Source organism: Saccopteryx bilineata, chromosome X (genome assembly GCF_036850765.1).
Source record: "Saccopteryx bilineata isolate mSacBil1 chromosome X, mSacBil1_pri_phased_curated, whole genome shotgun sequence".
Lineage (NCBI taxonomy): Eukaryota > Metazoa > Chordata > Mammalia > Chiroptera > Emballonuridae > Saccopteryx > Saccopteryx bilineata.
The window spans coordinates 109,447,586-109,469,621 of record NC_089502.1 but is presented as its reverse complement, the minus strand read 5'-3'; the positions used below and the strand labels follow the sequence as shown (position 1 = coordinate 109,469,621).

The 22,036-nt window shown below is 55.5% G+C and overlaps 3 protein-coding genes across 6 annotated transcripts; 2 read left to right on the top strand and 1 right to left on the bottom strand.

Moving 5' to 3' along the window:
- Positions 1–639: 639 nt before the first annotated feature.
- SRPK3 (SRSF protein kinase 3) lies at positions 640–5,267 on the top strand. 2 transcript variants are annotated; one of them, XM_066248943.1, is made up of 15 exons: positions 640–752; positions 825–955; positions 1,105–1,213; positions 1,346–1,433; positions 1,718–1,805; positions 2,270–2,376; positions 2,456–2,621; positions 2,719–2,744; positions 3,269–3,374; positions 3,469–3,708; positions 3,791–3,891; positions 4,298–4,405; positions 4,474–4,543; positions 4,623–4,715; positions 4,851–5,267. In XM_066248943.1, the coding sequence occupies exons 1-15, from the start codon at positions 697–699 to the stop codon at positions 5,033–5,035; spliced, it is 1,674 nt and encodes a 557-aa protein (XP_066105040.1). In that variant the 5' UTR covers positions 640–696; the 3' UTR covers positions 5,036–5,267. The 2 variants fall into 2 exon arrangements, with proteins under 2 accessions (XP_066105040.1, XP_066105039.1); XM_066248942.1 differs by having other exon boundaries at positions 3,245–3,374.
- A 53-nt stretch (positions 5,268–5,320) lies between these two features.
- IDH3G (isocitrate dehydrogenase (NAD(+)) 3 non-catalytic subunit gamma) lies at positions 5,321–17,399 on the bottom strand. Of its 2 annotated transcripts, XM_066249435.1 has the most exons (13): positions 17,243–17,399; positions 11,466–11,504; positions 11,192–11,203; positions 10,841–10,938; positions 9,966–10,078; positions 8,322–8,382; positions 8,072–8,204; positions 7,790–7,923; positions 7,375–7,477; positions 7,139–7,285; positions 5,919–6,013; positions 5,769–5,829; positions 5,321–5,495 (listed from the first exon to the last, which is right to left on the bottom strand). In XM_066249435.1, the coding sequence occupies exons 1-13, from the start codon at positions 17,321–17,323 to the stop codon at positions 5,394–5,396; spliced, it is 1,179 nt and encodes a 392-aa protein (XP_066105532.1). In that variant the 5' UTR covers positions 17,324–17,399; the 3' UTR covers positions 5,321–5,393. The 2 variants fall into 2 exon arrangements, with proteins under 2 accessions (XP_066105532.1, XP_066105533.1); XM_066249436.1 differs by lacking the exon at positions 11,192–11,203.
- A 100-nt stretch (positions 17,400–17,499) lies between these two features.
- On the top strand, positions 17,500–21,696 carry SSR4 (signal sequence receptor subunit 4). Of its 2 annotated transcripts, none has more exons than XM_066249439.1 (6): positions 17,500–17,743; positions 19,625–19,740; positions 20,616–20,690; positions 20,884–20,973; positions 21,273–21,338; positions 21,538–21,696. In XM_066249439.1, exons 1-6 carry the CDS (start codon positions 17,677–17,679, stop codon positions 21,640–21,642), a joined length of 519 nt encoding a protein of 172 aa, XP_066105536.1. In that variant the 5' UTR covers positions 17,500–17,676; the 3' UTR covers positions 21,643–21,696. The 2 variants fall into 2 exon arrangements, with proteins under 2 accessions (XP_066105536.1, XP_066105535.1); XM_066249438.1 differs by having other exon boundaries at positions 17,508–17,743; positions 19,622–19,740.
- The last annotated feature ends 340 nt before the right edge of the window (positions 21,697–22,036 follow it).

The following is a 22,036-nucleotide window of genomic DNA, read 5'->3' as shown; positions in this document are numbered from 1 at the left end:
GCCCCTGACTCTTGCTACACCGAGGCCCCCAGTGACCCACATTTAGAAAAAGGAAGACACCAGGCTTCCACCTGTCTTAGGGGCCACTGAGGAAGAGTAGAAGAGGGAACCCGGCTGAGAGTGGGCAGGGATGTGTTGCCCATGGGGATATGAGGGGTCACTCTGGGTAGACTCCCACAAGGGCCAAGCGGGAAGCCAGAGAATATCCCCAAAGCCTCAATGGTGCTCTAGGCACGGGGGTAGGGGGTAGCGAGTAGGGAGTGGTCTTGACCTGAGGACCAGGTTGCCATGTCCACAACGTCCTTGCCTGACTCCCCTCAGCTGGCTCTGGAGTTTGAGAACTCAATCCGGGGTCTTGTTGCCATGCCCCACATGGGTGACCCCCTTGGTCCCGGGGTGTCTGTGGGGATGCTCAGCATGGAGGCTGGGTCCCACCCTGTCCCCAAGTTGACCCCTTCTGCCAGTCTGGGGCAGCAGCAGAGGGCTCATCCTGGGGGCTGGGCTTCCCTCCCTCCCCACCCCACTGTCGAGGCACTGCCCCCTCCCCGCTGCATACCTTGCCCACAGCTGAGCAGCTGGGAGGCTATTTATAAAGGCGGGTGAGGTCAGCGGCTGAAGCTATAAATTTGCAGGCTGAGGCCAGGCCCCGTAAGAGCAGCCGTCGGGGGCGCCGGAGGTGCGGGCCTCAAGGCCGCGATGAGTGCCGGCGCTGGCGGCGGCGGCGGCGGGGATAGTGTGGGCAGCAGCAGCAGGTAGGATTTGGCCTGGGCGCCCAGGGCCCCTGCCACTGCACAGGCTCACTTGCCTGCCCACCCTACTTGCAGCTCACAGACCTCCTGCGGGCCTGAGTCCTCAGGCTCTGAACAAGCCCCCACTGTGCCTGCACCACAGAGACTGCAGGGGCTGCTGGGCTCCGATGATGAGGAGCAGGAGGACCCCAAGGACTACTGCAAGGGTGAGGCCTGGCCTGGGGTGCAGGAGGCCAGGTGCTACCATGGGGGGCAGGACAACACAGGAGAAAGAGGGTACTAGCAGGGGCCCACGTGGGACTGGGGAGCAGAAGGGTGACGCCGCCCACGTGGCACTATTGGCTCCCTTCCCCAGGTGGCTACTACCCTGTGAAGATCGGTGACCTGTTCAATGGGCGGTACCATGTAGTGCGCAAGCTGGGCTGGGGCCACTTCTCTACCGTCTGGCTCTGCTGGGACATTCAGTGAGTGTCCCCTTTGCCCCCTGGGTCACAGTGCCAGCTGGGATCCTGCCTCTAGACTTGGTTGAGGCCACCACAATGTCCCCATGGGTTCTGGCTGGGACTGGCAGCCGACGCAGGTCTCGGTGTTTGTAGGCGCAAGCGCTTCGTAGCCCTGAAAGTGGTGAAGAGTGCAGGGCATTACACGGAGACAGCTGTGGATGAGATCAAGCTCCTGAAATGTGTGAGACACCTCCCCGTCTGACTCCCAGCTCCCCAGGAGCTGCCTGGGGCCTGGCAGTGTGGGTGCAAGGCCTGCTGGGGCTCCTGGGGCAGGGTGGGGCTGCCAGAAGGGCAGGCTCCAGCAGGCTCTACCCATGTGGTAGGACCTGAGGAGCCGGCAAGGGAGGGGCCGGTGGCCTTCCTTCCAGCAGCCCAGCCGGAATGGGAGAGGGGACCACTGCTTGCTGGGAGCAACTGGTGAGGGGCAGGTTGGAGCCAACCACGGCCCCTTGCCTTTTGCTTTAGGTCCGAGACAGTGACCCCCATGACCCCAAAAGAGAGAACATTGTCCAGCTCATCGATGACTTCAGGATCTCAGGGGTTAATGGAGTCCGTATCCTTTGTAGGCTGAGCAAAGCACTGTGGCAGTACAGAAGCCAGATTGTGTCTTCCCAGCTACTAGGGCCTCAGTTTGCAAATCTGCATGATGGGGGTTCACGCCTTCCAGTGACATGTCTTCAAAACACCCTATTTTTTTGTGGGGGAGAGGGTACCCAGGTCACCCCCAAATAGCAGGGGCTGACTCTGCACACCTGGGCATAGCAGTGGGGCTGGTCTGAGAAGCCTCTGTATCTGCTCAAATGCTCTCTCCCTAGAATGACCACAAATGTACCATACCAACTAGCACAGCTAAGTATGACAGGGACACTATGACACTGGGATGGTGATGATCACTAAGACTGCCCAGGCCCAGCTCCGCACTGCCTGAGCCTCATTGCTCCCCCATGCCAGCTGAGGGAGAGCGGGGCCTGTGCCCCAGCTGTGTGTCCACCAGCTACCCTTCACTCCCAGTCCCAGATGTGTGCATGGTGCTGGAGGTCCTGGGCCACCAGCTCCTCAAGTGGATCATCAAGTCCAACTACCAGGGCCTGCCTGTGCCCTGCGTGAAGAGCATTGTGAGACAGGTGAGCGTCCCGGGCTGTGCGAGCAGCACTGGAGGCAGCCTGGGCCGGGCTGACTGAGCTGAGGAGTGGCTCTTCCCAGGTGCTACACGGCCTGGACTACCTCCACACCAAGTGCAAGATCATCCACACAGACATCAAGCCCGAGAACATCCTGCTGTGTGTGGGTGACCCCTACATCAGGCGCCTGGCCGCTGAGGCCACCGAGTGGCAGCAATCAGGGGCAGTGCCCCCCTCCCGTTCCACAGGTATAAGAGCCTGTGTGGGGCTGGGGCCGGGCCTGTGGGCCTCAGCCCCTGCCTGAGTCTGTTCCTCTCTCCCACCCGTGCCCCTGTTGCTCCCCAGTCAGCACTGCCCCCCAGGAGGTCTGGGTAAGTTGGGACACCCCTCTTTTCCTGTGCCTCATCTCCCCATGTCCTCGAAGCTTACCTCCTCAGCCTCCCTGCCCTCCCCAGCACACTTGCAGTGGCATTTCCAAAAAGCTGAGTGGCCTGATACACAGGGTGGGTCACATGCCCCAAACTGCCCACCACTGGGCTCACCATTGCCTCTGTGGAAATATACCACATCTTGGGCAAGGAGGGGCCAAGGCTGCCCCCAGAGGGGGTAGGGGCCCAGTCAGAGGCAGGTCCACCAGCTCATCTCTATCCTTGAGCTTCGAAGAGTGAAGGCAGGAGGGAAGGCAGAAGGTGGGCAAGAGGCTGGTGACAAGGGGTGGGCTGGAACGGGGTTGTGCCACATTCTGATGTCCCAGGGAGCCATGGGGCCTAGAGATATTGCCCCTGTAGGGTGTATGGGCCACAGGCAGAGGCCAGGGCAGATCAAGGGATGGGTGACAAGAACCTTGGGGTGATCCCGCCTCTAATGGCAGCTGGGTAAGTTGTCAAAAAACAAGAGGAAGAAGATGAGGCGCAAAAGAAAACAGCAGAAGTTGTTGCTGGAGGAGCGGCTGCGTGACCTGCAGAGGCTAGAGGCCTTGGAGGCGGCAGCCCAAGCTGAGGGTGAGGGGCTGGAGGGGCTGGAAGGGCTCCGGGCTGCCAAGCGCAGCTGCCAGGGCATCATCCGCTCACACACTACCTCTGCCCATCTCCCCAGACTCTGGCTTAAGACTAGAGGGGGGCAGCGGCTCTACCTCTTCTTCTGGCTGCCACCCTGGGGGGGCCAAGGCTGGCCCCTCCCCAGCTTCCTCCTCCCCTGCCCCAGGGGGCAACCGCAGCCTCAGCCCAGGCTCCCAGACCTCCGGTTTCTCCGGCTCCCTTTTCTCTCCTGCCTCCTGCTCCATCTTCTCAGGCTCATCCAACCAGCGGGAGACCGGGGGCCTCCTGTCACCCAGCAGTAAGCCGGGCAAGGCTAGTGGGTGGCGGGCAGGCGGAGTGGGAGGGGCCAGGTCAGCTCAGTCTCTCCCTTCTCTCCCCAGCACCATGTGGCGCCTCGAATCTTCTGGTGAATCCCCTAGAACCCCAAAATGCAGACAAGATCAAGATCAAGATCGCAGACCTGGGCAACGCCTGCTGGGTGGTATGAGTGCCTTGGAGAGGAGAGCTGGCCGCCGGGCCATGAGGGCAGAGGCTCAGGCCCACTCCTGGGAGGCCCGACTTGGGCCTGTGGGGAACCTGATCATCTTTTCAGCAAGAGTTCACCCAGAAATAGACTTTGCCAGACCCAGGGCTGAGCCCACAATGTCCCCCTCAGGAGGCAGAACTAGGCCCATGGCAAGGGGTGGGAGCCACTGGGTAAGGGCCAGCTTCTGCCTCAGATCACCTGGCCAGTTTCTCCTGGGACTTCAGGAGACCTTGAAGCACACAGCAAGCCCCACTGAGCTCCTTGGGTTCCTGGCCCAGAAGAGGTGGGAGACGAGTGGGAGACTGGTGGGGGCAGGCCAGCTGTGGCCCCAGCTCCTCCCCAGGACTCCCCTTGCCTCCAGCACAAGCACTTCACTGAGGACATACAGACGCGGCAGTACCGGGCTGTGGAGGTGCTGATTGGTGCCGAGTATGGGCCCCCAGCAGACATCTGGAGCACGGCGTGCATGGTAGGCCTGGGCTGCCCCCACCAGGGGCCAGCCTGCTGGCCAGCAGCCTCAACCTCTCCCCCTTCCAGGCCTTTGAGCTAGCCACTGGTGACTACCTGTTTGAGCCCCACTCTGGAGAAGACTACAGTCGTGACGAGGGTAAGGGGGGCACGCCCTGGACTTGGCTCTGCGGCCTCGGGGCATCCTGGCTGCCTCTCAGCTTTCCCTCTGCCCACAGACCACATCGCCCACATCGTGGAGCTGCTGGGAGACATCCCCCCAGCGTTCGCCCTCTCAGGCCGCTACTCCCGGGAGTTCTTCAACCGCAGAGGTGGGGCCAAACAGCCTCAGGCCACCTGAGAGCAGAGGGTGGGGCATGGACCTTGGGTTCTGAAAGGGGAGAATGGACCCCAGAGCCGAAGGCCATGCTGGCAAAGCCTAACCCGAGTCCTGCTGCCCACCCCAGGAGAACTGCGACACATCCACAACCTCAAGCGCTGGGGCCTGTACGAGGTGCTCATAGAGAAGTACGAGTGGCCCCTGGAGCAGGCCACGCAGTTCAGCGCCTTCCTGTTGCCCATGATGGAGTACATCCCCGAAAAGAGGGCCAGCGCAGCCGACTGTCTGCAGCACCCTTGGCTCAACCCCTAGGCCCTGCTGCCTCCTGCCCCAACCCACACTCCTCAGTGTCTTCAGGGAAAGTGAGACAGCTCCTGCCACCCTACTGGAGCTGCCCCTCCTACCCTGTGGGTGCAAGCTGTCACACCTACCCCACAGCAGATTAGACAGATGCTGGGGCCAAGCTCACCTTTGAGAATCTGTTCTGGCCCTGACCCTCAGAGAGGGCCCTGTAAGAAGTGTGCGTGTTTCTTTTCTTAATAAAGTGTGGACTGAAACGCCAGCGTCCTGGAGTGACATAAGTACGAGGCCGAGGGCTAGGGCAGAAACCAGTTTATTCTAGGTCTGTGCAGCAAGACAGCTGGGCTGCTGGGGCTAGAGGGGGGACAGCCTAGGCCTCCACAGCCCAGCCGCTGCTGAGGCGGATATGGCGGATGATGTCCTGGATGGCTTCTGATGTAGTGCCCTGGCCCCCAATGTCCGGGGTGTGTATCTGCAGGAGATGGGCAAGCTTGGGCACACAGCAGAGCCCCACCAACACCCGATCCCTACCCTGCAGGTGACCAGGGGCTGGAACTGCCGCCAGGAAGGTAGTGGTACCAGCTAAGGCCCAGGAGCCCTAACCTACCTGGTACCACCCTCCCCTTGGGGGCAGCAGGAAACGCCGGGTCACCATCTCCAGCCCCTCAGGCATCACACTGACTCAACCCAAGCTAGAGGAGAGCTTTGCGGGGGAAGGCAGGGGAGGGGAGAAGAGGAGCCTCACGTTTTCATTGTCCATGGACGCCAAGACAGCCTTGCGGATGGAGGTGGCGTAGGAGTGTAGCCTAAGAAAAAAAGGAGAGCAGCCTTCAGTCCTTGGGGCCTAGGGGACTGGTTTGGGGGGCTGACGGCCGGGTATCGGGAAGCCACTTACTTGAGGTGGTCGAGCATCATGCAACTTGCCAGTAGCGTAGCTGTAGGGTTGGCAATATTCTTATTGGCGATGCTCTTGCCTGTGTTCCTTGTAGCCTGGAAGAGGGAAGACAATGAAGGGGACAGTGAGTGTAAGAATGTAGGGAGTATGATCCCATTCATGTGAAGTGTCCAGACAGGCAAATCCAGAGACAAAAAGCAGATCAGTGGGTGCCAGGATCTACAGGAAGGGGAATAGAGAGTGACTGCTAATGGGGACAAGGTCTCCTTTTGGAGCAATGGAAATGTTCTAGAATTAGACAGAAGTAATGTACGACACTGTGGATATACTTAATACCCTATGTTGTTCATTTTTGAAATGGCTTTACTCTATGTTATGTGAATTTTACATCAGTTTTGTTTTTTGGTTGTTTTTCTTTTAATTGATTTTAGAGAGGAAGGGAGAGACAGGAACACATCAACCTGTTCCTGTATGTGCCCTGACTGGGGATCGAACCCGGCAACCTCTGTGCTTCCGGACAATGCTCTAACCAACTAAGCTATCTGACTAGGGCTTACCTCAGTTTAAAAAAAAAAACAAAACCTTAAAAGGCCATGTATTGCATGATTCCACTTACACAAAATGTCTAAGAACAGGTAAATCCATACAACAGAAATCACATCAGTGGTTGCCAGGAGCAGGGATTTGGGGGAGGGGGAGTGACAACTGACAAGTACAAGGTTTTTTTGGGGTATAAAAACATTCTGGTGCCTGACCAGGCAGTGGCACAGTGGATAGACCATCGGACTGGGATGCGGAAGGACCCAGGTTCAAGACCTAGAGGTCACCAGCTTAAGCGCAGGCTCATCTGGTTTGAGCAAAGCTCACCAGCTTGGACCCAAGGTCGCTGGCTCAAGCAAGGGATCACTCGGTCTGCTGTAGCCCCACGGTCAAGGCACATATGAGAAAGCAATCAATGAACAACTAAGGTGTCACAATGAAAAACTGATGACTGATGCTTCTCATCTCTCTCCGTTCCTGTCTGTCTGTCCCTATCTATCCTTCTCTCTGACTCTCTGTCTCTGTAAAAAAAAAACCACAAAAAAACATTCTGGTGATGGTTACACAACTCCAAATATTCTAAAAAACACTAAGTTGTACACTTTCAGTGGGTAAAGTGGATGGTGTGTGAGCTACAGTTCGAAAACGGCAGCAGCCCTGGCGCCGCCAGCAGCACTCACCGTCTCAAACACAGCGTACACGTGGCCATAGTTGGCCCCAGCCACCAGGCCAGGGCCCCCGACCAGCCCTGCGCAGACATTGTTGACAATGTTCCCATAGAGATTGGGCATCACCATGACATCAAACTGCTGGGGCCGGGACACCAGCTGCAGGGCAAGGAGGGAGCAGACAGAAGCTTGAGCGTGAGAAGCCAGGGTATCCAGGGCGGGCAGCCAGAGCCCTGTGGGTTCACTACCTGCATGGTGGTGTTATCCACAATCATATTCTCAAAGGTGATCTGGGGATAGCGAGCTGCCACCTCCTTGCAGCACTGGAGGAAAAGTCCATCGCCTAGTTTCCTATAGGGTACACAGGACACCAGCTTGGCCACTGCAATGGTCAGCTGAAAGGATGCAGTACGCAGATGGCCACAGAAAGCTGGATTCTAACCTCTAGCCAGTCCCTCATCTACAAAACGGGCAGAATTCTGCTCCACCTCCCCCAAGTGTGCACTGGGGCAAGGTCACGGCTGGACATAGGCCACAGGGCACAACCCTGAGTGTAGCCCCTTGGTAGACAGCCAGGGTCCTGGGCCCCAAGTCCCTAAGAGCAGGCCAAGTGGGCTGCTCAATCCAGCTGCTTCAGGGCTAGTGGCAGGGGCGGGAGCGTACATAATGTTGGCCTTGTGCACGGCCGTCACTTTCTTGCGCCCGCTCTCGTGCGCCAGCTGGAAGGCGTACTCAGCGATGCGCAGGGACTTGGCCTTGGTGATGATCTTCAGGCTCTCCACCACTCCCGCCACGCTCTGAGGAGGGGACAGGAGAGAGACCGTGTCCGATTTGATCCTGCTCTCTCACAGACTTCTCTGTGGGCACAGCCTTCCTTCCTGCTGCCCTCACTGGGCTCCTTCCTGGCCCCCACAGCCTGAGACGGGGCGGCCCGGACTCGCTCACCTCATGCTCCAGGCTGCTGTACTCGCCCTCCGTGTTCTCCCGGACAATGAGGATGTCGATGTCCCTGTGTCGGGTCACCACTCCTGGCAAACTCTTACAGTGGATGACATTGGCATAGAGGTCTAGGCTGGTACTGGGCACACAGAGAAACAGAGAGAGGCACTAGCCAGTGCCACCACTCTACTGGCATGGCCTATCCTACCCGAGTGCCCACCCCTGCTGAGCCCCCAACTGTGCACTTGGCTCTCACCGAAGGATGTTGTTGCGGGATTTGTGGGATGGTGGTAAGTTATGGTTTGTTTCGATATTTCCTGCAGGACAGAAACAAGAAAGGCAGTCTGAAGGAGTCCCCAGGCTCAGCTGTACAACCATATTCCCCTTCCTGACCCAGGGAACGCACACCAAAGGCGGCTCCAACCACAGAAGATGGCTTCCAGCAGTAGAAATACTTCTCAGAACACTAGAGTGTAACTTCCAACATAAGCCCCATGAGGGGAGAAGGGTGTGTGTGTGTTCACTTTACTGATGGGTTCTCTAGAAGAGCACCTGGCACATATCAGACACTCAGTAAATACTGAATGAATAAATGAAGGAGGCTTAACAGCTACCCCGGAGGTACTGCCAGGCCCTGGGAGAACGGCAAGACCAGGGTCTAGCTGCATAGAAAGTGACCACCCCTGCTTATTGACAGGCCAGCCGGCCAGGCTGCTGCCAGCAAGGTGACCTTGGCCAGGGTTACTGCCAGGCTCTACAACAAGGTGCCAAACAAGCCCCACCTCAGGGGCAGGAAGGGGCTGCCTCAAAAAAGACCAGAGCGCCTGACCAGGCGGTGGTGCAGTGGATAGAGCGTCGGACTGGGATGCGGAAGGACCCAGGTTCGAGACCCCAAGGTTGCCAGCCTGAGCACTGGCTCATCTGGCTTGAGCAAAAAAAAAGCTCACCAGCTTGGACCCAAGGTCGCTGGCTCGAGCAAGGGGTTACTCAAGGTCTGCTGTAGCCCCATGGTCAGGGTACATATGAGAAAGCAATCAATGAACTAAGGTGTCGCAACAAAAAACTGATGATTGATGCTTCTCATCTCTCTCCGTTCCTGTCTGTCTGTCCTTATCTATCCTTCTCTCTGACTCTCTCTCTGTCCCTGTAAAAAAAAATAAAAATAAAATATGCTATAAAAAAAAAAACCCAGAGCTTGGCCTTGGTTGGACTGAGGGCAGCAGAGCAAGTCCAGCAGGGAGACAGCAGCCACTGGGAAAAGGCAGCCAGAGGGGCCGAGTAAAAGGGCTCTTCTCAGGGCCACCAGAGCCACCGGCCCCTCCAGGTCATGCCCTGCCTGGACTGCTTTCACGCAGAGTGCCCCAGGCACACTGTGGTTGGCATGTTAGCCCCCCACTTGACTGCCACAATCTAGGGCTCTACTTCGGTTCACCTTCGCTCACACACTCCTCACACCAAGCGGTGACTGGAACAATTTAAAAACCTTGATCAAACCAAGGCAAACTCAGGAGTGGCTAGAATTCTTGCCTGTAACATCTGTAGCTGTGCCGCCTAGAGCCAAGGCAACAGGCAGAGGTTGAGAACTGCCTCTCTGTGACACTTGGTTTGTGAAGACAGACTCTGAGCGTCAAAGCTGACCCCAACAGAAAGAGTTGCCTTAAGAGGGATGGGGGGGGGGAGGCAGCCCATTACTGGACAGGCTCCTGCACAGCCTACTACCACCAAGATCTCAGAATCACAGCACGGACAGACCCCCAGAAGCTTCCACCCACCTTCCTGGAAAAGGGTCCTCCCTAGCCAGAAAAGCTCTGAAGTCAGAGCTATGGGGCCCCAGGGAACAAGTACCAGCTCAGAAGTGAATTCATTGTGCACACTGTCCTATCCTGGCCCTCAAGCTCACCCTTCAAAGCCACGCGGTTCCGGCGGATGGCCATGACGGCATTGCGGATGTCCTCTTCATCGGCATTGGAGCTCACGTGCACCTCTTCAAAGTCCACGGGCACACACGCATGCCTGGGGCAAAAGTGAATCAGGGCGGCTGGCCGTGGGCCTCCCCCACACCTCTTCTAAGAAGCCTGCCTGGACCACTGGCTACAGAAGCCTCTTTCCTGCTGCTGCCCACCCTGACTTGGCGCTGTCTGACAGGAGACTGGGCCCACCTACAGCAACTGATGGGGACTTGCTTGAACTTCACAACACGGTAAGACTGGTGCAACCCTGTCTGACTGGTGGTGGCACAGTGGACAGAGGGTCAACCTGGGATGCTAAGGTCCCAGGCCTGAAACCCCAAAGTTGCCGCCTTGAGCGCAGGCTCACCTGGCTTAAGGGCAGGGTTGCAGGCTTGAGCACAGGATCATCAACATGATCCCAAGGTCACTGGCTTGAGCCCTGCCACCACACCCCCGCCATTAAGGCACACATGAGAAGAATCAATGAACAACTAAAGTGACACAACTACAGGTTGATGCTCCCCATCTCTCCCTCTTCCTGTCTAGCTCTCTAAATGCATACATACATACATACATAAATAAAGGCTGGTGCCGCTTTCCCCATGCCCAGGCCACCTGGTGGGATTGCCAGCACCGTAATGAAAGGCCTGGCCTTATAACCCTCCTGCCACTGGCTCTCTGAGTGCTTGGGCAAAGTCCCAGCCAATGGGCTTCTGGGCTTACTGTTTCTCTGGCACAAAGTTCTCAGGGTACCCCCTGGCTGGTCCTGGGGCACAACCTTCTCAAGGGGAACAGTCAAGAGCAGGTGGGCCCAGGGGCTCCATACCTGAACACAGACTTGACGTGCAACATGAGCTCCGGCCCAATGCCATCCCCCGGGATCATGGTCACAGTGTGCCGCCCACCATACTTTGCTGAGGGAGGCTGGACGGAGGGGAAGAGTGAAGGCAGGCTTTTAGTTCCCTTCCTTGCACCAGCACTGACCCCGTAGGCCAGCCGACCGTGAAGTGTCAACTTGGGGTGCCCTAGCCCTGAGCCCCCCCTATCCCAGACGTTGCTCACAGAGCGTCCCTGGTCACAAGGACAGCAGCAGAAACAGTCTTCGCCCCCACCCAGACTCGGGCCAATCCCAAAGCACCTAAAAGCCCCAAACCTAGTAAGTAAAACCAATACTCACAATCGTTTGTTGCTAGAGCAGGAACAGGAAAGAAGACTCAGATCAGCCAACGTCGGAGGAACAAGCTGTGGCTTTTCCCTGGGGATACTGTCTAGCACAGCTCAGGTAAGGAGGGGGGGGTGACCTCTGGAGACCATGCCTCAGAGGGAAGGACCCAGAGGACCAGGGAGCAAAGAGGCACAGCACACACATGAGCATATGCACACATGCAGGAACACAAATACACGCAAGTGCAAGCACGCACACACACACCCTCATACAGGCAAGTACTCACTGAGAAGCTCCTCCGGGTGGCCTCATGGGCGCCTAGAATCTGGCAAAGAGAAATCTGATGCTAGTGGCTGTTGTCCATACCAGAAAGTCAATTTGGCAAGACAAAGTGACTGTCCCCACAACGCCCAGACAGGCCTGCATCCCCTCCACATCACCTCTTCCACTTTGCCCATGCACACTGTCTGGAGAACAACAGCATACCGTGCATGCCCAGACAGATGGCTCCAGGGCCGTTTTCCAGGGACCAGCCTGCTGAAGCGCCACGGAGGATATCATAATCCTCTATACCTCCTTCAGGTCCATGTCAGTTTTTTAAAAAATGTTTGTGTCGCCCTCTCTCCCCTTAAGTTGTTTCTGATTTTTTTTTAAAGAGAGAGACAGACAGGAAGGGAGAGTGATAAGAAGCATCAACTTATAGCTGAGGCACTTTAGTTGTTCACTGATTGCTTCTCATACGTGCCTTGACCAGGTGGTTCCAGCTGAGCCAGTGACCCCTTGCTCAAGCCTGTGACCTTGGACTCAAGCCAGTGTCCGTGGGATCATGTTGATGATCCCACACTCAAGCAGCAACTCTGCGCTCAAGCTGGTGAGCCTGTGCCCAAGATGGATGAGCCGGCAACCTCGGGGTTTCATACCCAGGACCTCAGCATCCCTGGTCAATGCTCTATCCGCTGCACCACCACTGGTCAGGCCTGATTATTTTTTGGTCATGTACTCTGTTCAGTGATGTCTGTAACATGGAAAAATTAGTCCACTAAACATGGTACAAAAAGGAAACCATTGTAACAAACCAGAAAGCCACCAAGACAATCATTTTATCATTTTAAATCATTTTTCCTTATTACAAAAACAGCATATAGTCAGAACATGGAGATCGGAAGAATAAGACAGCACCCAGCTCCTCCTCCAGAGATAAGCACTGTTGGGAATCACCCTCCAGAATCAGAAATCCAAAGCATACATGCAGGAAAAAAACCAACCATTTCCAGAATAACAGACGCCAATCTTTTGGAAGACTTTCATAAAGGACTATAAAACTGATTCACAACCTATATGTACAACAAATGTCCTCAATTCTGACTCAGAACATCCGTGTTTGGCCACATCGTTGCCATGCTTGACAGCTTCAGAGCAAAAGCCACCAAACCAAATAGGACAGGTGTTGAGAAGTGATGTATCTGGAGTCCCCACATTGTCCTGGAGGGAGAAGCCCTCATCCAAGGTCCCACTGCGAGGGGGCAACACCTTCCTCCCTGCTGTGTCCAACCTCATGTCCCTAGAGCCAAAGAGGCAGCGCCAAGGTCCCCCTTGTCACTTGGGGATGCCTTGCCACTTGCCTGTGTGGAGCTGCGGTAGAGCCTTCTAGCCAACAGCAGGGTTGCTGTGGCCCTTTCTTTCTTTCTCTTTTTGATTGATTGATTTTAGAAGAGACAAAGAGAGAAAGTGGAGGGGGGTAGAGAGGGAGGGAGAGTGATAGAGAGAAGCATTCACTTGTTGTTCCACTTAATTGTGCATTCATTGGCTGCTTCTTATATGTGCCCTGACTGGGGATCAAAGCCACACCTTGGTGTTTGGGGATGATACTCTAATGGACTTAGCTAACTGGCCAGGGCCTGTGGCCATTTCTCAAAGAGCCATGTCTTCCTACTAGAAGTCTAGAAAGCTCAAGCAGAAACGAACCACCCCCATCTGAGTCTCCTGACCAGTATTCACAAGGCATCCACTTACAAGAGCTCTGGAGCACAGGTGTGCCACTCACTCACTACAGCCAGGGGCTAGGACGGAGGTGACTGCTAGGTCGAGATGCTCCATGGGTATCTGCTGATCCATGTGACCCCTGGAGCTGTAGGCACAGGCACCCTCCAGGCTTTTGTTTTCCTCCTAGCACCTGTCAATATTTGGATTCATTTTATTTATAGGCTCCTGATACAAACTTGTAGAAGAAGGCTTAGACTGCTCTTCCTCCAGGGAAGCCTTCCCAGGTTCCCTAAGGATGCTGAGCTATTGGTACCAGCTCCCCACCACACCCTGGGCCTCCTAAAGCCCTACTTCAATTCCTCCCTCTCCACAATCTCCCTAGGTTGTTGCCCCTAAAGTGGAGGTCAAGTCTGTCCAGTCCCCCACTGTCACCCCAAGACGCAGAAGAATGCCTGACCCAGAGCTAGGATTCAAAAAACATTTCCTGAATGAATGAACACATCAGAAAATGAAGGAAGAGCCTGGCCTGTGGTGGCACAGTGGATAAAGTGTCAACCTAGAATGCTGAGGTCACCGGTTTGAAATTCTGGGCTTGCCTGGTCAAGGCACATACAACAAGCAATCAGTAAACAACTAAAGTGCCCTGGCTGGATAAGCTCAAATGGTTAGAGCATCCTCCCAAAGCGCAGAAGTTGCTGGTTTAATTCCCGGTCAGGGCACATACAGGAACAGAGTGATGTTTCTGTCTCTCTCTCTCTCTCTCTCTCTCTCTCTCCCTCCCTTTCTCTCTCTAAAATCAATAAATAATTTTTTTTTTAGCAAGAGAGACAGGAAGGGAGAGAGATGAGAAGCATCGATTCTTCACTGCGGCATCATAATTGTTCACTGATTGCTATTTCATATGTGCCTTGATGGGGGGGCTTTCAGCAGAACGAGTGACCTCTTGCTCAAGCCAGCGACCTTGGGTTTCAAGCCAGCAACCATGGTATGATTCCACGCTCAAGTTAGCGGACCCGCGCTCAAGCTGGTGAGCCTGCACTCAAGCGGCAACCTTGGGGTTTCAAACCTGGTTCCTCGGCATCCCAGTCTATCCACTACGCCATTGCCTGGTCAGGCAATAAATAAACTTTTTAAAAATGAACACCTAAAGTGAAGGAGCTATAAGTTGCTACTTCTTACTCCCCCACTCCTCTCTCTCCTTTCTCTGTAAAATCAATAAATAAAGTATCTTAAAAAAAAATTTTTTTTTTTAAAAGAAAAGTGAAGGAAGAGATGGAGGGCTTCTGGGGCTAGGAAAACCATGGTCCAAATCCACACCCACTACTTTGGTAGCTCAGCTTCCTGTCCTCACCTGAAATCCATGGCACAGAGGCACTTACATTACATGACTGCAGAAGAATTAAGCAAGAAGAGATGTGCAAGCTGTTCAGTCCATAACAAGGCACCAGAACTGTGCAAAGGCATACCTGCCCCTTCAACTCAACAACCTCTCAGGCCAGTATTTAAGGCTGGTGTCCAATGGCGAGTATGCTGGGCTGACCTCTGCAGCTCCTGGTAGTAATTCTTCCTGGGCATCAGCCCCCTTAAGTCCACTAGCACTGGACAGGTAACTCGGGTGTGGTGGTGAGCCAGACCTTGCACGCTGGCTCTGCTTCCGGGCAACTCCTCTCCCTCATCTTGGATTATATCACCACCACCAGGGCTGAACCTCTTCCTCACCTGGTCCCTATCCTGGATGTTCCTTCCAGCTTTGACCAAAGACCCCGAAAGCTCTCACGATAGAGACTTTCCTGACTGTGCTCTGGACAGATGCAGACACCATCCTTCAGGGTTAGAGATTCTGCTTCACATCCAGGCCCAGTGAAGCTACCCATCAAAGGAGCTTGGTATGCGGCAGGATGGGATAGATGGCTTCCTGCTCATTCCTCAAGCAGGAGGGTAGACTGTCAGCCCTTGTTCTTTGATGGTGCTAAGGAAAGAAAGGAGTCCACAGCGGAATGTGTTCCTGCCAAAAGGCTCCCACACTCCACAGCAGGGGTCCCCAAACTACGGCCCGCGGGCCACATGCGGCCCCCTGAGGCCATTTATCCAGCTCCCTCCGCACTTCCAGAAGGGGCACCTCTTTCATTGGTGGTCAGTGAGAGGAGCATAGTTCCCATTGAAATATTGGTCAGTTTGTTGATTTAAATTTACTTGTTCTTTATTTTAAATATTGTATTTGTTCCCTTTTTTTTTTTTTTACTTTAAAATAAGATATGTGCAGTGTGCATAGGAATTTGTTCATAGTTTTTTTTTATAGTCCGGCCCTCCAACGGTCTGAGGGACAGTGAACTGGCCCCCTGTGTAAAAAGTTTGGGGACCCCTGCTCCACAGCTTAGTGAGGCTTTTCTCTTCGCATGTTTTTGTTGGATAAAGTCTCAATGGTGCATGTTTTCCCACAAGGTCTCAGTTAATGGGAGCAAAGATCTGGGGTTCACTTCTAAAGGTTCCCATACCCAGGACAACTGGTCTCAGAACAAGGCACTGCCCAGATTATTCACAACCCCCCACACCCACCCCAACATGGACACAAGCAAACACACAAGGGAGATCAGAGAGTAGACAAATGTCTTCACCAAGACCCTGTGGGAGCCTAGCTGCCAGAGTGAGTAGTCAGGGCCTCTGGAATGTCTCTCATCAACAAGGTGGGAGAAATGAGCATTCTAAACAAAACTTCACAAAGCATAAACTCGCCCTGGCCGGTTGGCTCAGCGGTAGAGCGTTGGCCTGGCGTGCGGGGGACCCGCGTTCGATTCCGGCCAGGGCACACAGGAGAAGCGCCCATTTGCTTCTCCACCCCCCCCCTCCTTCCTCTCTGTCTCTCTCTTCCCCTCCCGCAGCCAAGGCTCCATTGCAGCAAAGATGGCCTGGGCGCTGGGGATGGCTCCTTGGCCTCTGCCCCAGGCACTAGAGTGGCTCTGGTTGTGGCAGAGCGATGCCCCGGAGGAGCAGAGCATCGCCCCCTGGTGGGCAGAGCGTCGCCCCCTGGTGGGCGTGCCGGGTGGATCATGGTCGGGCGCATGCGGGAGTCTGTCTGACTGTCTCTCTCCGTTTCCAGCTTCAGAAAAATACAAAAAACAAAAACAAAACAAAGCATAAACTCTTACAGGGCTGTCTTCCCCAGGGGTCAGAGAGGGAAGCATGGCAAGAGTTCTCCACAAGGAGTGTCAGCAAAGTTGCAGAGTTCTGGAAGGTCAGAGTTGGCTGTGTCCTTTGAATTCCTTTGAGACAGAGGGGAAACTGAAGCCCAGATAGAGGAGGGGCCAGGTCTAAGGCCACTCAGTGGGCCAGTAGGGTTGCCAGGCCTGGAGATCATTATCTCTTGTCCCCCCCAGGCCAGTCCTGTCTGCCAATGCTTCAGATGGCTTCCAACCCACCCAGGGACTAAATGATCCTCATGTAAGTGTGTAAAGAGAGAGGGAATCAGACCCGAATAACCACGATCCTAAACAAAGAACTCTGGAACCAAAGTCCCAGGGACCTCCCACTCTGCCAATCTCAGAAACCCTAGCTTCCTCCTATTCTGAGCACCTGTGGTAGGGAAGAAAATGGACTGTAAGAATGTCGAGGGGGAAGGCTGAGGGTATTGGCAAAGTCCAATTCTCCCTCTCCACTGGGACGTGTGGCGAAACAGCCGTCCACAAGAGACACCCGGGGAACGTCGGCAGGGAACGGGATTCCCAAGGCGGCAAGAACAAGGCCGGCCAAGATACGTGACTGCCTCGAGAGGGGTCCCACAAAGGCAGTAGGAAGGAGACTATTGGGCCGCCAGGACCCACTCTCTCCATCTGTTCAGAGATCACCCAACACAAGATGCAGACCCCGGCGGAAGCCCAACCAACTCCAACTGTGGCCAATCCCCTCACTGACAACGGAGGCAGCTAATCAACTCCGGCGCACAACTCCCTCCCCGCCCCTCACTGAGCCTGTAACCAATCGGACTCCAGGGCTCTCTGGGAGCGGAGGCCCCAGTTCAGACCCACAAGAGGCAACGACCCCCAGCCAGCGCGGCTGTCCTTACGGCTCACTACCCCGTCTCACCTCCCACGGACGGCAGAGGAGGGCCGGCCTCACCGCTACCTTCACAGCGCCGCCGAAAGCCATTGCCACCTTCAGCGCCATGACGGAGAGTGGGAATCACGGCACGTACAGACACGCAGACACCGCCCTCGCGAGAGTTCGGAGGACCGCAAAGTTTGCGGTGTAGACGCACGTCTAGCAGTGCGCATGCGCATGGCTTGCCGGTTCTCACGCCTTTTTCCGGCGCCGGGAGTACAGCTGCCGCCATCTTAGGGGGCGCCCAGCTGGGCCCCTGGTCCGGTAAGGGGACACGTCAGTGCCGCTAGCGACGTCACAGACCCGCCCGGCCTGCCGGCGCCTGATTGGCTGTCGTGTCTTCTTACGCGTCGCGCTTCCTTGTCTGGCCCTCGTGCTCAGTGTAGACGCTCCCTTTTTACCTCGGCATAGAAGAGGCGATGGTGGCGCTGGCATCTCTCGGCGCCCTGGCGCTACTCCTGCTGTCGGGCCTCTCCTGCTGCTCAGGTAGCGGCATGGCAGGAGCTCGCTTCTGGCGAGCTTCTCTCCCACGAGTGGTGGTGCGTAGCGGGGTGGAGGGGTGCGGGCGAAACGAGGTTCTGGGCCTTCTTTTCTCCAAGAGACAGGTGGTCTTGGGGCGCGACGACCAAGGCCACCATATGGTCCTGCACCACACACGTTTATCCAGCAGCCAGGCTGCAGGGAGAAACAGTAAAATCTTTCCCCTGTCTGCTCCTGAGAGGAAGAGTTCCAGAGCTTCTCACATGCACCCGGCCCCCATCACCAGCAGGGAAAGTGACACATGTCTCTGCTCCCTCACCCAAAGCTCCTGGTCTCGGAGGAGGGTCGTGTAGAAGCAAAGCTCTACAGCGCAGGGTTGTCTGGGCGAGAAACTGGGCTGGTGGAGAGGAGCCACCTGACCGGGTGTGGTGGGGCCAGGCCTCCCAGGGAAGGGAGCTCTAAGTGAAGAGGGAGCAGGGACCGCCCTTGGCAGAGTGACCATGTGCATGGGCGAGTTATATCGGAGCTGAAGAGGTTAAGGTAAGCGGGAGCCCTGAGTGTCAGGCCAGTCTGTTGTCTTTTGACATTTTACCTGAGGCCCTGATGTGTAACCTTAAAGGGCTTTTCAGCAGAGCAGAGCACAGTCAGATCAATGGACATTCTTGAGAGATTCTTAAGACCTAGTGGCAGGATTGAGCTCAGACTGGAGTCCAGAAGTGTGCTGAGGAGGACGTCCTCGCAGAAGCCAGAGCCATCTGGGGGATGGACTGGGGAGGGGGTGCTTTCTGCCCGTTCACTTTCCTGCACTACTTCAGGCCAGCTCCCTTGGTGCCTGAAGTGTTTCACCAGCCCAACTGGCTTCCTGCCTGTACACTTCTTACTTACCCGTCAGCAATTCCCTCTGCGGTAGCCAGGGATGTCTGGAAAGGACGAACCTGGCTGTAAAACCCTTTGGTGCTCCACAGTATCCATAGGAAAAAGGCTAAGTTTAGCAGGGCACAGAAGGATCTGTGATATGTGGCTCCTGGAACCCCCCTCCCCCCCACACCACCACCACCAGTGTTCCAATGTGTTACAAAAGCTCCTCTGATTGCCTCAACCTAAGGCATGGCTCTGCTGGGTCACCACATTCAGAGAGCAGTGGACTGAGAACATTACCATTGGTAGCTTTTACTTGGCTTCCTGTGAATTAGGTGGCACCCTTCTTTCTCTGTAACCTTTAGCAGTGCAAAGATGGTTAAGGCAGTACTCTCTGTCAGTGCAGCCCTGTTCAAGGAGACAAGTTGTACTTCTGGATCCAGAACCTCTCCCATTTCCTTCCCTCGAGAAACACTGGGGCTACTTGGCCTTCTGTCCGCTGTGGCTGGGGACAGAGACCCCTCCCTTCATCTTGAAGTCCACATGCTTTGCCAGCAGCACCATGGTTGGTGTCTGCAGAAAATGTCTTCAGTAAAATGTCCAGGGCTCTTCATGGCTCTGAAATGAGGTCAGCTTAGCCCCCTGGGCTTCTGGGATACTATAGGCCAGGGCAGGCTCTAGTCCCAAACCATTGCATGGCTTCCCTGTCCATAGGTCCAGGGCCGGATCCAAACTGCAATGAATCCATCCAGCCCTCTACACACAGACTCACCTGTTCTATTGCCCTTGCCTTGAGCTATTACCTGTACAAAGCCTTCCCATTCCCCAGCCGCTTTGCCACTGCATTTCTGACATCATTTATATCTGTCTCCCACGTCCCACCTGGAAGAGTCCAAAAGGTCCCATGTGTCCATCCTCAGCTGATAGAGGTGTGAGAGTTGGGGTCAGGGTGGTCCCTTCTGTCCCCCCAGCCCAGCACGTACAAGCTAGGCCTTACCCAGGCATGTCTCTGCCTCCTCCCCACAGCAGAGGCCTGCGTGGAGCCCCAGATCACCCCTTCTTACTACACAACCTCTGATGCCGTTATTTCTACTGAGACTGTCTTCATCGTGGAGATTTCTCTGACATGCAAGAACAGGGTCCAGGTGAGGCAGTGGGGGGTTCAGCTAGGAGGGTGTTGGGGTGAGAGGTGGGTAGTGAGCTTGGGACCTTGGGCATCAGCTACTCAACTAGCAATTGATGAGGTCAGACACAGGGACCCATGTGGATTTCGATTCACAGGTGTAGGAAAGATCAGGGCATACCAAGATCAGATTCTAGCAGGTGTTTAAAGAACATTCTCGTAAACTGCTTGGTTTACTTTGCTTAAGTGTAGTACCGTATGTAGAGGTAGACACTTTGCTATGTCTTGAAAGGATGTACATGGAAGGAAGAGATAGCCAGGTGGCAGTTCCCAGCTCCTGCATCCCTTTTCTGGTTGCTCTTTGCAAAGATAGATGTCAACATGGGTATTTGGTAGTTTCAACACTGAGCAGACCTGGCCTTGGCCCCTGACCTTAACCTGCATCCCAAAGGCTCAAAGAAGGAAGTTAAGCTTTATTTGGGTATAGCACTTCTTGGGCAGCTCATTGTGTAGTGCTTGACCCCAGTACCCCCTTATAGAATCATAAATAATGAGGACACTTCAATCATCCCACCTTTTCCCAGTTACCAGACTTGCTGAGGGTTAGGGAGACCAGGCCGTAAGAGGAATGTGTACCCCCTTCCCCACCTCCATTGAGGAGACAGAGGTTGTGACAGCATCTGTGGGTGTTGGCTTCCTGGCAGCACTCTGGGTTGTACCAGGCCTACCTCCATGGTTCTCAGATGGTGCCCCTGCCAGACACACTGTAGTCCCCAGTCCACAAATGTGCCCAGCTTCCCTGCCCACATGCCATGGGTGCTGCTGTGGGCAGCATAGTGGGGCCTCTGCCAACAGCCAGATAGGGGAGAAAGTGACTCTCCCTTTGCCCCTCCCCAGAACATGGCTCTTTATGCTGATGTCAGTGGAAAACAATTTCCTGTCACCCGGGGCCAGGATGTGGGGCGTTATCAGGTAAGGGATGCTTTGGTTGTCATTTTGGAGGGAGGCTAACCACTCAGTGGGTATGATTCGAAGCCCCAGAGGTGGCCTGGTCAAGCAGGGTCAGGGGTCTTTGTCTTGGGCTGCTGGTAGTGGTGCTGTGTTATACTGGCAGGGGGGCCCTGGGTGTCCATTGTGCCCACCTTGTGCCAAACACCCAACCCAGGTGTCCTGGAGCCTAGACCACAAGAGTGCCCATGCAGGCACCTATGAGGTCAGATTCTTCGATGAGGAGTCCTACAGCCTCCTGAGGAAGGTGAGTAGCACCTTTAGCTCCTCCCAGCCTGCAGGAGGGAGGGCACACCCTGCTTTCACAGCCACCTCCCCCTGTAGCCCCTTCTTCCTAGAGCTCTGGGCCGCTAGGGGGCTTGCTTGCAGGGAGCAGGATGGCTGGGTGGGTGCCTTCCTGTCTTCCTGCCCCACCTGTGCTCATACCTTCTTTGTTTCTCCTTCTCCCTTACACATTTCTCTCCTCTCCTGACTCAAGCCAGTGTTCCTGACTCTCCTGCCCCACCCAACCTGGCAGCGCCCCTAACCTCAGTACCTCCCTTGCAGGCTCAGAGAAATAACGAAGACATTTCTATCATCCCACCCCTGTTCACAGTCAGTGTAGACCATCGGGTGAGTGGGCTGAAGAGGCTGGCCCGGTCTTGGGAAGCAGCAAGCACACAGCAAGCTTCATCCTTTCTGGGGGCTGGGGGATGGAGGCTGGCCACTAGTTGGCCAGTGTGACTTTGTGCCCCAGAAGGAGGGTAGCCACGGCTGGCTGGGCCCCGTGCCCATCCCTCCCCTGAGTTTGCTTTGGTCTCCTTTCTTGCAGGGCACCTGGAATGGGCCCTGGGTTTCCAGCGAGGTGTTGGCCGCAGTCATCGGCCTAGTGATCTACTACCTGGCCTTCAACGCCAAGAGCCATATCCAGGCCTGAGGGCAGTGCCCTCAGCCCCCCTTGCTTCTTTCAATAAAGTGACACAGCTCCTTACTCGCATCGCTGCACCTTACCTTCCACACAGGTCACAGCTGGGCAGCCATTAGCCCCTGGGCCACCCCAGACTGCAGCACTGGGCAGGGACAGGGCTGAAGCTTCTGTCTCATGGGTTCGCTTTGCTCTTTGCCGTCACAGGCTCTCCTTCCTCAGCCCCCAGCTAAGCTTCCCCTGCCTGGTGCCCCTAGTGCCCAGTGTCTGCCTTTTGTCTCCTGGTTGCCGGCCTGGGTTTGCGTGGGGCATGGAGTTGCCCCTCGCCCCAGCACATGCTGTCTTCTGGCAGCAGACTGCCTTGTTCTCTCCCGCCCTCCCCCAGCCTCTCTGGCCTCCTACCATT

What these genes read in the sequence shown, in the direction of transcription:
- SRPK3 (XM_066248942.1), top strand. Translation starts at nt 697, where the DNA reads ATGAGTGCCGGCGCTGGCGGCGGCGGCGGCGGGGATAGTGTGGGCAGC. An exon ending in CCCCAAGGACTACTGCAAGG is followed by an intron (nt 956 to 1,104) that starts GTGAGGCCTGGC and finishes TCCCTTCCCCAG; the next exon opens with GTGGCTACTACCCTGTGAAG. An exon ending in AGATCAAGCTCCTGAAATGT is followed by an intron (nt 1,434 to 1,717) that starts GTGAGACACCTC and finishes CTTTTGCTTTAG; the next exon opens with GTCCGAGACAGTGACCCCCA.
- IDH3G (XM_066249435.1), bottom strand. Translation starts at nt 17,323, where the DNA reads ATGGCGCTGAAGGTGGCAATGGCTTTCGGCGGCGCTGTGAAGGTAGCG. An exon ending in TCCCGCAACAACATCCTTCG is followed by an intron (nt 8,205 to 8,321) that starts GTGAGAGCCAAG and finishes CTGTGTGCCCAG; the next exon opens with TACCAGCCTAGACCTCTATG. An exon ending in ACAGCAGCCTGGAGCATGAG is followed by an intron (nt 7,924 to 8,071) that starts GTGAGCGAGTCC and finishes TCCCCTCCTCAG; the next exon opens with AGCGTGGCGGGAGTGGTGGA.
- SSR4 (XM_066249438.1), top strand. Translation starts at nt 17,677, where the DNA reads ATGGTGGCGCTGGCATCTCTCGGCGCCCTGGCGCTACTCCTGCTGTCG. An exon ending in GGGCCTCTCCTGCTGCTCAG is followed by an intron (nt 17,744 to 19,621) that starts GTAGCGGCATGG and finishes TCCTCCCCACAG; the next exon opens with CAGAGGCCTGCGTGGAGCCC. An exon ending in AGGATGTGGGGCGTTATCAG is followed by an intron (nt 20,691 to 20,883) that starts GTAAGGGATGCT and finishes CACCCAACCCAG; the next exon opens with GTGTCCTGGAGCCTAGACCA.